Source organism: Microtus ochrogaster, unplaced genomic scaffold (assembly GCF_000317375.1).
Source record: "Microtus ochrogaster isolate Prairie Vole_2 unplaced genomic scaffold, MicOch1.0 UNK76, whole genome shotgun sequence".
In the NCBI taxonomy this organism is placed as follows: Eukaryota; Metazoa; Chordata; class Mammalia; order Rodentia; family Cricetidae; genus Microtus; species Microtus ochrogaster.
The window spans coordinates 864,055-877,167 of NW_004949174.1; the positions used below are offsets into that span (position 1 = coordinate 864,055).

Below are 13,113 nucleotides of genomic sequence, written 5' to 3' on the forward strand. Positions count from 1 at the left end.
CATTCATTCATTCATTCATCACCTCTCTTGGGCTGGGGAAGAGGAGGTGGTTAATGGGGCTGGGGGGATGTGCTGGGAGGTCAATTGGGAAACACTGACGGGGCGGGCAGCGGGCCCGCCTCCCAAAGAAGCCTAGCTTGTGTGTCCATCTTGGGGATGGCATGGGAAAAACTATAGCCTGAACCCCCAACAGTTGGGCAAAGCAGAGGGGCTCTAAAGCCACTCTATGTCAATGTAGATCAGGCTACTGTCACCTTTCCTATGTCACCTCGAAACCACAATGGAAGTGACACACTTGCCAAGGAGAACCTGCCGCCAGGTGTAGAAGCCACCCATGTAGAGATGACAGGGGCTGAGGGGGTGGGGGTGCAGAGGGGCAATATTGATCGCTTGTTTTCTTTAACTAACAACGAAACAGCTAAAACACTGGCTAAGGATACTGTGGGCTCTGACTCCCTAGGCTCCTGGGAATAACAACGGTGAAGTGTGCCCACTCTGCGCTCCGGCTGTGGGTGTCACTGGTGAGTGGATGCCTAGTCATAGGAGGCCTCTATCCCTCGTCCCTCTGCCTTTCAGGTTAACTTAGGACTAGGTCATGCCGGTCTTTTGGGACATCGTTCATGAGCCTGACCCAGTCTATAATATCCAGGTTACTTTAAAAAGAATAAGCACACATATAAACTACACAATAAGTGCGTGTCTACAACAGGAAATGGGGCAAATTGGCCCCAAACTGTTAACACGTTCATGCTTTCAATCTATGTAGGTCCTGCTAATAAAGACAAAATCCCATTTTGAGGGCTGGAGAGATGGCTCAGAGGTTAAGAGCATTGCCTGCTCTTCCAAAGGTCCTGAGTTCAATTCCCAGCAACCACATGGCGGCTCACAACCATCTGCAATGGGGTCTGGTGCCCTCTTCTGGCCTGCAGGCATGCACACAGAATATTGTATACATAATAAATAAATAAATATTTTTAAAAAATCCCACTTTGATTTATACATACATCTTACATTTCCTATGACGTGATGAGGATTTCCCCCATTGTTGTGGGAGAATTGTCTGTATTCTGTCAATCATGTATTTTAAATAAATGCTGATTGGCCAGGCAGGAAGTATAGGCGGGTCAACCAGACAGGAAGTAGAGGCGGAGATGAGAACAGGAGAATGCTGGAAAGGAGGAAGCCCATTCCTCCCACTCCTGCCCAGACCACCAAGAAGCAACATGTGATCTGTCTGGGCTGTGAACGGTACTGAGCCACATGGCTAACATAGATCAGAATAATGGGTTAATATAAGCTATAAGAGCTAATAAGAAGACTGAGCTAATGGGTCAATCAGTTTATAACTTATGTAGACCTGTGTGTGATTTTCTTTGGGACTTGCCTGCTGTGGGGTACTGGGCAGGACAGAAACCCCAACAAGTCAGCTATCACGTTACAGATGTTATTTCAGGTGTAAAGCTAGTCATGCAGGGGCCGGGTGGGACGAAAAGTAAGCCTGCTCACCTCATCACTACACCCCATGCTTTATTTATGAATGTTTATTTTGAGTGATTATAGATAGAATGCCTTGTCCTTTGAATAAGCCGTTATTTATTTGAACTATGGAACTGACACACCAATTATGTGAATTTTGTCACGTACTAAGCTACTACTGTTTTTCAATACTGTGACTGTGTTTGCTATTAGCCATTTTGTGCAGAACTTGCTGGCCTCTAGTTTTCCCTTTGAACAGAAGCCTAGATGTGAAATCACTGACCTAACTACTGTGCACATAAACATTTTTATATCTCACAGATATCAACCATATCATCGCTTGGGAAGCAGCTGGGATGGTGCTACTTTGCTGGGACTTGAGAGACTAGAACACAGCCAGATTCTTTAAGCACCCTGGATGGGCAGCAATCTGGGGTCTCAAGGCCCAAAGTCTAGATTCGGGTCTGTCTACCCTGTAACTTACAGTTTAAGTTTGAAAATCCACTTAGCCACCTAGAAACAAAACAGATCATGTCACTTGCCATCTGTAATTCAAACGGCTCTCTTCAGGAAGGACGGAAATGTCACACATGAAGCAGCCTTGCAGACTGGAAAGCATTTAGCACTGAGGTAAGGTCATGGCCTCGAAAGGCATGCATACTTGGACCCTAGTCCCAAGATGACCAGACACTTAATTCAGGGCTTATGTTCCAGGTTTTTCACCTGTGAAATGGAAACAGTGAAGGAGTGTCTATGAAAGCTTGCTGTCCGTATTAACACTGGCATTTCCCAAAAAGAGCTTCTCAGAGAGACCAGTGTAGTGAAGGCAGCTGGCTTCAGCATGCTGCATGGATAATAGTGGACCTTGTTGTGTTTTTGAATGGGGGCAGCTACAGGGCACTAATCACTGTGACCGTGTGGTCCCTCAGGTGAGCTCCGGGAAGCATCCTTAAAGACTGAATTCAGGCAAAACTTGATCCAGAACTTCTCGTGGAATGGGACTTCCCTTCTGGCCATAGTCTGGCAAGGAGAAGCAGGGCTCTGGGATGGGTTAGGACATGAGGTGTCTCCAGGCCAGGCTGCAGCTCCTGGAAAGTGTGCTTTCTCTAAACTTGGCAGTTGTTCCCAGGAAGACATTCTGGCAGCTGATCGCTGTTGTGATTCTGTGAAGAGCTACAAAGTGATCTCTCCAAGATCACAGATTAGAGAGGTAAGTGCTGCATGGGGAAAAGAAGGCAGGCCATGCATTCCAGAACTGCTATTCTGGAGTGGGGAAGGTGTTACTCAGTGACAGACCACATGTCTGGATTCCGTCCCCAACAGCAAGAAAAACAAAAAGGAGGGGAGCAATACCAACTTAGCAGTTCCTCCCTTGGCTCGGATCCAAGCAAAAAAAAAAAATACTATTTCTTTTTTAAGGCAGGATCTCATGGCCGGGTGGTGGTGGCGCACGCCTTTAATCCCAGCACTCGGGAGGCAGAGGCAGGCGGATCTCTGTGAGTTTGAGACCAGCCTGGTCCACAAGAGCTAGTTCCAGGACAAAAGGAAAAAAAGCAACAGGGAAAAACCTGTTTCAGGGAAAAAAAAAAAAAAAGACAGGATCTCATGTAACCCACACGGCTCAAAACTTTCTGTGAGTCAAAGATGGTTTGAACTTCAATTCCTCTTGCTCTACCTCCAGCGTGCTGGGATGGTCACAGGCATGTGCTACCACACCAAGCTTATTCTACCTCCAGCGTGCTGGGATGGTCACGGGCATGTGCTACCACACCAAGCTTATTCTACCTCCAGCGTGCTGGCATGGTCACAGGCATGTGCTACCACACCAAGCTTATGCCATGCTGTGGATCAGACTCGGTGTTTCATGCATGCTAGGTAAATACTCTATCAGCTGAGGTACATCCTAAGTCCAGATCTGAGAAACTCTTGATTTACTGATTCCCCAGACTCATCGCCACAGTCTGGTTTCCCATTCATCAGGATTGTTCCTTAAGTGATATCGCTCATTCCCGGGTGATTCTGATATTGCAACTGCCAGGTTTGGGTGCCACTGTTCTACCCTGAGAAAACTATCAAGAGCTGTTATGGAATACTCACTGAAGATCTGTTACATTCATTAATGCTGTGAAACATTTGTTTAATGATGCAAAGATTTGTTGCATTCTCTTATGTTGCATTTGCTTAACTCTGTAAAGTTGTGTTACTTTGCCTGCCTAAATATATCTGATTGGTCTAATAAAGAGCTGAACGGCCAATGGCTAGGCAGGAGAGGAAATGGGCGGGGCTGGCATGCAGAGAAAATAAATAGGAAGAGAAATCTAGGAAAGAAGAGACCAAGGAGCCAGTAAAGGAGAAGGAGAGGAGGATGCCGGGGACCAGCTACAGAGCCACATAGCCAGCCACAGAGTAAGAAGGAAAGAAATGTAAAAGCCCAGAGGCAAGACGTAGTTAAAGAGAAACAGGATAATTTAAGTTAGAAAAGCTGGCTGGAAACAAGCCAAGCTAAGGCCGGACATTCATAAGTAAGAATAAGTCTCTGTGTGTTTATTTGGGGGCTGGGTAGTGGACTCCCAAAAAGTAAAGAGTTTTTTTTTTTTTTAAAAAAAAAGCCACCCATGAAGAGGGAAACAGTAGACAGTAGAGATGAGGATGCTGAGTCCCATAGATACTGGGGACATGTAATCATACATTCAGAGTGGAATCTTGAACTTGGGGACCTATGCAAGCCCCCATGCCTCACTCCTGAGCACTTCAGGTGTGCAGAGTTTACGTTGAAGGGAAGCATCTCTATTGTTCCTCTCCTGTGGTCTTATTCAGAACTACTTCTCCAGGTGGAGGCTGGGTGTGACGTGTGTGTAACATGCGTGTGTGGATGTAGAAAGCACTACAGTGTAAACTGTGTCCTTAGATATGGGACGATATCTTGGGACTACAGAGGTGTGGTGATTTCAGTGAGAGATGGATGTCCCCCATAGGCTCGTGTCTTTGAACCCTGGTCCCTAGTTGGCAGTGCTGTTGGGTGAGGTTTAGAAGGTGTAGCCTTGCTGGAGGAAGTAGGTGCAAACAGGCTTGAGGGTTGATCCCCTTTCCTCATATAATGGGTTGAGTAAGAATGACCCCTATGGGCTTGTGTATTTAAATGCTTAGTCATCAGGGAGTGGCACTGCTTGGGAAGGATTGGGAGGTGTGGCTTTGTTAGAGGAGGTGTGGCCCTGTTGGAGGAAGTGTGCCACTGTGGTGGGTTTGGAGGTTTCAAAAGCCCACAGCAGGCCCGGTCTCTGTCTTCCTGCTGCCTGCTGTAGTCTTATGCTATCATCGGGTATCTAAGGATACAGTTACACTATAGTGCTTTTACACGCACGCGTGCATGCACACACACAAACACACACACACACACACACACACACCCCTATGTAACACATGCCACACTCAGCCTCCACCTGGAGAAGTTCTGAATAAGAGAGGAACGATAGAAAGATGCTTCCCTTCTGCCTAAACTCTACACACCTGAGGATCTGGATGTAGAACTCTCAGCCACTTCTCCAGGACCATGTCTGCCTGCCTGCTGCCATGTTCCCCTCCCTGATGGGAAACTAAACCTCCGAATGCACTAAACCTCTAAAGCTATAAGCAAGCGCCCAATTAAATACTTTCTTTTGCAAGAGTTGCCCTGGTCAAAATGTCTCTTCAGAGCATTAGAATCCTTCCTCAGACACCCCATTTCTAGAGCATTAGAATCCTTCCTCAGACACCCCATTTCTAGAGCATTAGATCCCTTCCTCAGACACCCCGTTTCCAGAGCATTAGAACCCTTCCTCAGACACCCCATTTCCAGAGCATTAGAACCCTTCCTAAGACACCCCATTTCCAGTTTGTTCTCTGTTTCCTGATGTGATCGTTCAGCTTCCTGCTCTTTCAGTCATGCCTGCCAGCTGTTACCGTACCTTCCCTCACCCTGGAACCATAAGGCAAAATAAATTTGTTTTTTCCAAAACTCACCTGTGTTTCATCAGAGCAACAGGAAGTAACTATTACAGGAGGGAAGAACTCACTTTATGCTGTTAACACACCTACAGGGGCGACTAATGGCCAAGATTTGCAAAGTATGGGCTCTGTATGGGAAAAGAACTCTTTGGGGAAGTGAGTGTTAGCAACAAATCACAGAGATCGCTTGCAGCTGGCCTCAGCAAGAACTCACCTTACATGGAAAGCCGCAGTATTCTGGGAGAGACCACTTGCTTATAGGTACCCATTAAGATGACCATAGTTTCCCACAGTGACTGACACTCCCCACCCCACCGCCTTCACTGGCACTATCATACCCTTACCCCAGTCTTTCCTCTGGTCAGCAGAGGCAGGTAGAGTACAGAATACAGAACTATTTCTATTTCCTGAGTCTCCGGGCATTCATTCTTTCCTTCTACCCAGTGAGCTGAGCCTGTATCCTGAGACTCCTGGACCCTGCGGATTTCACACCCTCGGAGGATTTCATACACCCAGCACACCCACAGCAGGCAGCCCTCTCCCGGGCCCTAGCAGGATGCACATCTCTAGCAAAGCACTCAGACTTCAGGAATCATATGTGTGGGGCTCCTGGAGTCTAAAACTTGTGGGGTTGTTTTGAGAAGTCTGCCAAGGAGGATCATGGCAAAAAAAGAAAAATAAAACCAAAAAAGGGTTCCTTACTCCCCACCCCCACCCCTGCCCAGATCAAACACTCAATGAAACAAAACAAGGTCCTAGATACCTTGTTAAAAATGCAAATTTCCTGGCTTCACCCACGCTAATAAAGGCAGTAGGGTTAGCCTACACATTTAACAAATGCACCAGCTCTCTGCAGTAAGCAAAACTTTTCTCTCTCCCAGCCTCTAGCTATGAGCTTTTTGTTTGTTTGTTTTCTTTTTTTGTGTTTTGGTTTTCGAGACAGGGTTTCTCTGTAGCTTTGGAGCCTGTTCTGGAACTCCCTCTTGTAGACCAGGCTTGGTCTTGAACTCACAGAGATCCACCTGCCTCTGCCTCCCGAGCACTGGAATTAAAGGCCTGTGCCACCACCGCCCAGCTAGCCATGAGCTTTTTAAATGTTAGAGTTAAGTATGTTTGGATTCACCTCCATGCCCCACAATCTAGTATAAGGTCTTACCTGAATATATTAAGTGCTCACTGAGTATCTGTTGAATGACAGAGTGAAGGCGTGTCCAAACTTACCTAGCAAAAGCTTGGTTTTATCTTTGCATTCTGGCGTGTTCCACGGGTTGTTGCAGGAGCCCCAGGGTAGCACAGACACGAAGGAGGCAAACAGGTAGAAGAGTGTGTAGCAGATGATCACGTTGTAGTATATGGCTATGAGGACCGAGATGATGAGCATCGCGATGCCGCAGCCTGCAAAGGGGAAACGTCTGTCTTGATGTCGTCCCAAAGCCCATGCATGCAAGATGCACACCCACACAGATGCTCCGTGCAGGTGGGTGCACAGACAGTGGAGTGGACTGTCTGGCAGGGACCCCACAGAGGCAGAGATGATCAGGGGAAGGGGACAGGGGACAGAGCAGAGCAGGTCTCCCTCCCTGAGTTGGGAAGATGGCAAGAAATCTGGAGGCAGGGGGAGAACCACACTCACCCTGTAGAGCTGGGATAGCCTTCCACACAGACACGGGCCCTTGGCTGGCAAACTGGCCCAGTGACACCTCCAGGAAGAAGATGGGCAAGCCAGCCAGTGCTAGCATCATCAGGTAAGGGATGAGGAAAGCACCTTGGAAAGAGGGGAAGGAAGAGTCAGGAGGACAGGCAGGGCTCTGACCCAGCTTAACCCTCTGGACTGGGGCTGGACTCCTTACAATAAACTGAAGATGCTCTTTTTTGTTGAGAGGTCTCAGATCAACAGAAGGCACCCACAGGGCAGTGGAGGGCCTTCTTCCAACAACATAAAGCTATGCATGGGGATCCAGTACTTGATTCAATTTCCTACCAGACAGGAAGTTGTGTGTTCATGGTCTTTTGTTCTTTACACAGCTTCATTTCCCAGCCCCAACCCCAAATTAAGCCTTTCTGTGGTTCCCTAAATCTACGCCTTTCAATGGAGGCGGCGGATTCCCATCAATACCTCGGCCCTCTAAAGACCTACGCTCAGCGAAGTTGGATTTGGGAAGCCTCCTGTACAGTAATCCAAGGGACCACACACCTTCAACCCACCAGGCCGGCTCTGTCTGAGGGCCGCTGGATGCCCACCCACTCAGTCCCCGGCCCACACCAACATCCCCGGGTGGCATCACCTCCACACACTTCTCAACTTCCTTCTCAGAGCTTTCTTTAGCCCTCCTTCTGGGGAGAAGTCTTCCCACAGTCCCTTGCCCCAAGCGCCCTTCTCTTCTGAGTATTCACGTGGCTGTCTTGTCTAGACTGGGAGCCCCCAGAAGCGGTTCTCTTTCAATTCTATTCCTTAGAAGGCCCAGAGGAAGCTCCTGCGGGGCCTCTGCTGCCTTGCGGGGTTTGGGGGAGTTCTTTCTCTTCAGGGATTCTCAGGCCTGAGAATTACCAGCGAATGCCCACCCAGGAGTCAAGGTCAATTTGGGGAGTTGAGAATGAACAGAATAGGAAGACTGCTCAGCCGAGAAAACAGCTTCTCTCCCCCCCACCACCACCGCCCTCCCCCCCGATTTCTTCCGGGTTGGTCCCGCAGAAGGGCATCTCCTTCCTAAGCCTCCAGGCGGGAAAGAACTACTGGGGTCTAGGCTTGGGTTCCCCCTCTACTCTCTCTGGGTAGAAATTTTTAAAAATAAAAATGTTCATTGTGTGACCCTCCCGGTCCCAAGGAGGTAGAGCAAAGCTCCCCACTTTTGCTGCGGGCTGTGGGGCGCCTGAGCCACACTGCGGACAACGCTCTGGCTCTTCTCCTCAGCTCCCTTAAGGTCCACAGGACCCGGTGAATCAAGGGTGGGCATTTGAGGGGCTCTGCTGGAATCCCTCCCCTGGCTCCATCCCCCTCCCCCCACGCAAACCCCCTTCCTGGTCCCTGCAGCCCTAGAACCAGCACCTCCTCCCAACCCGGCACTCAGGCCTAGGGACGCCCTACTGGGAAAAAAAGAAAAAGGAAACCTAGCTGGGGCACCTAAGTCCACACAATTTCTGGGCACCTCTGATTGCTAACACTCCGCAGGCTGAGTTAGTGTTTGTGAAATGTCTTGTTTGAAACTGGAAGTAAGCGACATGGAGAAGGGTGTCTTCTATTTTACATCGTAACTATCCCTTGCTGCCGTATGGGTACCAATCCGGACACCAAATACCTCCGGGGCTGAGAGAACCGGGGGGGGGGGGGGGGGGGGGGCACGTTCCTTGCACCTTTGGTCCAGTAGAAGTGGAATTCCTGGAGGGTTCTTGTCCGCTGGCCTGGGACGAGCAGCCGGTCCCTCGCCTCAACCTCAGACGGCCAGCCAACGGACCCTGACTGTACTGAGTCCCTTTCCTGGTGGGTACACCCGAGATCCAGTGCGTTCTAATGCCTGCTCCTTGGCTCCCCCACTCTTCTTTCAAAGGCAGCGGTTTTCACACAGTGAGAACACACGGGAGAAGATTCATCTTTGGCAAACGATTTAACTAAAATCAAAATACCTCCTGCCTCTTCCCAAGAAGGGGTGTTGGGCTGGGGTGCTCCTGAGAAACCTCTGATTAGGTGCACCCCACACTTCCCACTGCTCGCCTGCACCCTGCATTCTGGCACAGTTGTTCTTCTTTTCGCAGTCTCCAACCGAGAAGGATTTCAGATTTCCCAGTTAAAACCTTAAGACAGACACAGTTCGACCTCCAGGACAGCAGGGCACCGGCTCTAAAGTGCATCTCCAGCAATCAGGTACACCCTTCCTGACTAATCGCATCTTATTAGAGTTCGGACATCCCTGCTTCCCTGTACACTTGCCTGGAGACCCATTCCCCAGTCTGGGCCAATAGAGGATCCCTAATGAGGCCTATGCCTCAACTCAGTCCATCTCCGCTCTGAAATCCAGCGGGTTCCATTCGCTCCTGCAGTCTGGCTTGCAAAGAACCAGGCTACCCCAAACTTCCCTCCCAACCTCTGCCTGAGGTCTTCAGATGCACCCCCCAACCCTCCGGTGCCCGCCCCCTGCCCCCTCCGCAGGCGGAAAGAGCTGAAAAGCCATACCTCCCCCGTTCTGGAAGGCCAGGTAGGGAAACCTCCAAACATTGCCCAGCCCCACTGCGTACCCCACCATGGACAGGATGAAGTCCAGTTTGCTGGACCAGTTCCCTCGGGCCTTATTCTCATCCCCTTGCTCGTCCTCCTGAGGGCGGAAAAGCACATTGTCGGATAGCAGACCCAGGTAGGTCCTCAGCAGGCCCCATTCCGCCCTCCCCCCACAGCTGGGGGGCCTTTCCCGGCAAGCAGACCCCCAGTTTCCAACAGAGGATGCATCGGCAAGCAAGACCCCAACTCGGAAGGAAGGATGCATCCACGAGCAGAGCCCTCACCCCCTCACCCCTGCACTGAGTCTTTCAGCAAGCAGGCCCCCAAATTTTATTCTAAAGATCTGTTTTAATCAGACCTCTGACCTTTTTCCCCCCCAAATCCTACAGACAGGGCACGCCAGCAAGCAACCTTCCCCAAATCCTGTTTCTGCTAGCAAGCATGTTTGTCCCCTGGTACCAGGAGTTCATTTGGCAAGCAGACCCCCAATATCATGCCTGGAGTTCCCAGCAAGCAGGTTCTTAACCAATTCCTCCCCCTTCCAAAAAAAAAAAAAAACCCTCACTGTACACCCCTCCTCGGTCCTTTCTTCAAAATGTGTGCCAGAAATAAGAATTGTAATGCTTAAAGCCAGCCATAGCCCCTGCCTCGCTTTCTCTGCCAAAGCTTACAGGCAAAACCTGCCCAGTCAGCTAATTTGAAAAGGTGCATTCTTCAAACCTGGAGCAAGGAAAATGGGCTGGACAGAGAATTGGAGTTGAATTGAAACAAGAGAAGGAATAGAGAAGATTGATGTGGTTAAGAGACAGGCCAGCCAAAACCATGACTTCTGATCTAGATCTTACTACTAAGCAAAGACAACTCCCTGAGAGTGGCTTGGGCTCAGCCTGGGTCCACACCTAGACAATGAAAGCCTCCAAATACCTGTCTCTGAGGCATCTGACTGCTTAAATAGTCTGTGAACCTCAGGGCTCATGATTCTAGAAAGCTTCAGCAAAATGAATGGGGAGGGCACTCTGCATGAACTCTGAAAGTGTCCCTGACACCCAGACACTGGGATACCCTGCTTTCCAGTCACCCTTCACCTAGCAAGTGACAGCTTTGAGGGCTTCACTAGGTTCCCCAGGTCATGGAAGATAAAGCCGGGATGGTCAAGAGAGAAGGCAGCCTAGGGCGGGAGAAGAAGGGCTGAGTGAGTGTCAGAGGGGTCTGAGACATTGGTACACTTAGGTCTCTCTGGCTCTTTAAAGTTCCGTTGCTGTTCCTCCCACACTCCGGTCTCCACCCCTAGCCCCACCCTCCAACACAGCTGACTCCAGAAGGGAGTTCTGGCTCTTTTGTCGCAGTGCAGAGGGAGGTGTGTGAGACATATTTTCTATTCCACCGCTGGACACATGCTGTTAAAAGCACCTAATATATGCAGAATGGTGTTCTAGAAAGAAAATGCCCAAAGCAAAGATACCTGTAAATGCAAGGTCATTTCTGGTTATCCTGATGGCTGGATGGCTGAGTTCCTACTGTGTAAGTTCTGGGGCATGAGGTGCAAGTGATTAGGGAGAGAAAGCTCTGTAAACCCTACAGGGTGCGTGATGTGATCTGGCCCACTCTCAGCTTGCGCTCTGGCCACACACCTAGCCCAGAAGTCCAAGGGAAGCTAGAGGAGAGGCAGGCCATGGAGGAAAAAAAAAAAGAGAGCTCGAATCCCTGAAACAGCATGAGGGAAAGAAGAAATCAGAGAAGGAAGAGAAATCTCTGGGGTGGAATAGAGGGAAGATTGCCTTTAGCACTGGTGCAGAGATTGGGGTTCACCCTGTAGGGTTTTTTCCTATCTCTGGTTAAAGAGTAAACCCCAATGGAAAGAGCCTAAACTGAACCTTATGCAATTGAGAGGGCCTGTGTGTAAGGAGAAAATTTTTCAAGTATGTACTGAGATTTGGAAGGGCCCAGGTTAAGAGACCCTGATGCTTAATTAAGTTCAGCAGCCTCTCATTAAAAGAGTTCACAGTTAGTAAGTTTGGCTCACCGGAAAACCCTCAGAATCAGCTCTATCCACCTCCCATACCACCCCAGGCTTGTCTTCGTTCTTCTTTTTGAATCGGAGTTTTTATATTTGAAGAAACAAAAGGACTCAGACACTGATAGGATGGAGACTCGCGTCTGCTGCAAGATACAGAATCTATCTGCTTTTATTTAACGGATTTGCACCGGTTCTACCGCTGAGGCTGGGAAGGGCAAGTCCGAACCTTGATGGCACGGTCGCTGCACACACACACACACACACACACACACACACACACACACACACGAACACCCCAAACCTTAACTGATCACCTGACCCCCGCCTCCAGCAATGCGAGCTTCCGAAGCCCCAAAGCTGCCTCCAGCATCCACCACCTGGCATTGCCAACCCGTTTCCCCATTAGCATACGTGCACCCGCCAGGGCCCAGCTCCCTTCGCGCGGTTGGAGAGCAGCAGGCAGCGCAGTCGCTTGTGACCTGCTTACCGGTATGGCAGTGGTGGCCACGCTGCCTGGAATCACCGACGCGATGCCATCGGTACCCAACACCACTGTGCTCTGGCTCATGTTTACCCAGCCCACAGCTGGGGTATTGTTGTGCTCCAGCGTGCCCTTGCCCACACTCACGTTCACGTCCTCCTCCGGGCCACGCAGAGCTGGGATCTTGCAGTGTAGCGCGTTGCCGGCCCCAGCGGCCCCGGAAGGGGGGTTGGCCTGTGCGCTGTGCCCTTCGCTTAGGTCCCGGAGAGCCCCGGAGGTCGCCTGTGCCTGGCAGCTATTGAGTTTACAAAACCCTACTCCGGGCTGCTGGGCCTCACAGGCTCTGGCATCCGTGGACTGGAAAGTTTGGGCGCCGGTGGAAGCGGACCTAGGCACACGTGGCGGCGCGGCGGTAGCCGCAGCAGCGGCGGCGGCAGGCAGGTCCTGTTCAGGGCTGGTCCCGGGTGCACGTGGGCTATCCCGGTGGCCCGGCACTGCTGCCTCCAGGCTGTTGGTTGGTTGCTTATTCATTTCCTTGGTAGCACTGCAATCCTGCAAAGACAACGTTAAGTTCGTGCAAAACAAAAAAAAGGTCACGGCAGCATTAAAAATAAAATATATGCTTCTGCATACACAGATGCACTTCTTCCGGGTCCAGACACAAAATACACAGGGGAGCGAGCAAAAGGAATCGGCTGGCGTTTCGCAACTCGCCAGTGCTGTCTGTAACCCTGGGACATGAAGATGTTAATATTCCCTCCCTCCTCTCAAGGTGGAGGGTGAACTAAGAACGAAGAGTGGTTTGGGAAGGGGAAAGGAGGCGGGCAGAGTAGAAATAACGCTACAGACAGGAGCTCCCTGCCCTCTGTGGATTTCAAATCAAGGCTATGGGTACCACATCCCTTTCACCATTGTGGAAAGATTCTTTAATTTTCCGCCCCATTT

General features: G+C 50.1%; 1 protein-coding gene across 1 annotated transcript in view; it reads right to left on the bottom strand.

The window, feature by feature from the left end:
* The window catches only part of Slc6a5 (solute carrier family 6 member 5), a 50,218-nt gene extending 37,504 nt beyond the window's left edge, over positions 1-12,714 (bottom strand). Inside the window, exons 1-4 of the mRNA XM_013354878.2 lie at positions 12,175-12,714; positions 9,629-9,767; positions 7,094-7,225; positions 6,682-6,855 (exon numbers count right to left, since the gene is read on the bottom strand). Coding sequence (XP_013210332.1) covers positions 6,682-6,855; positions 7,094-7,225; positions 9,629-9,767; positions 12,175-12,699 — 970 coding nt within the window. The 5' untranslated portion in view covers positions 12,700-12,714. The remainder of the gene's footprint in view (positions 1-6,681; positions 6,856-7,093; positions 7,226-9,628; positions 9,768-12,174) is intronic.
* Between the last annotated feature and the right edge of the window lie 399 nt (positions 12,715-13,113).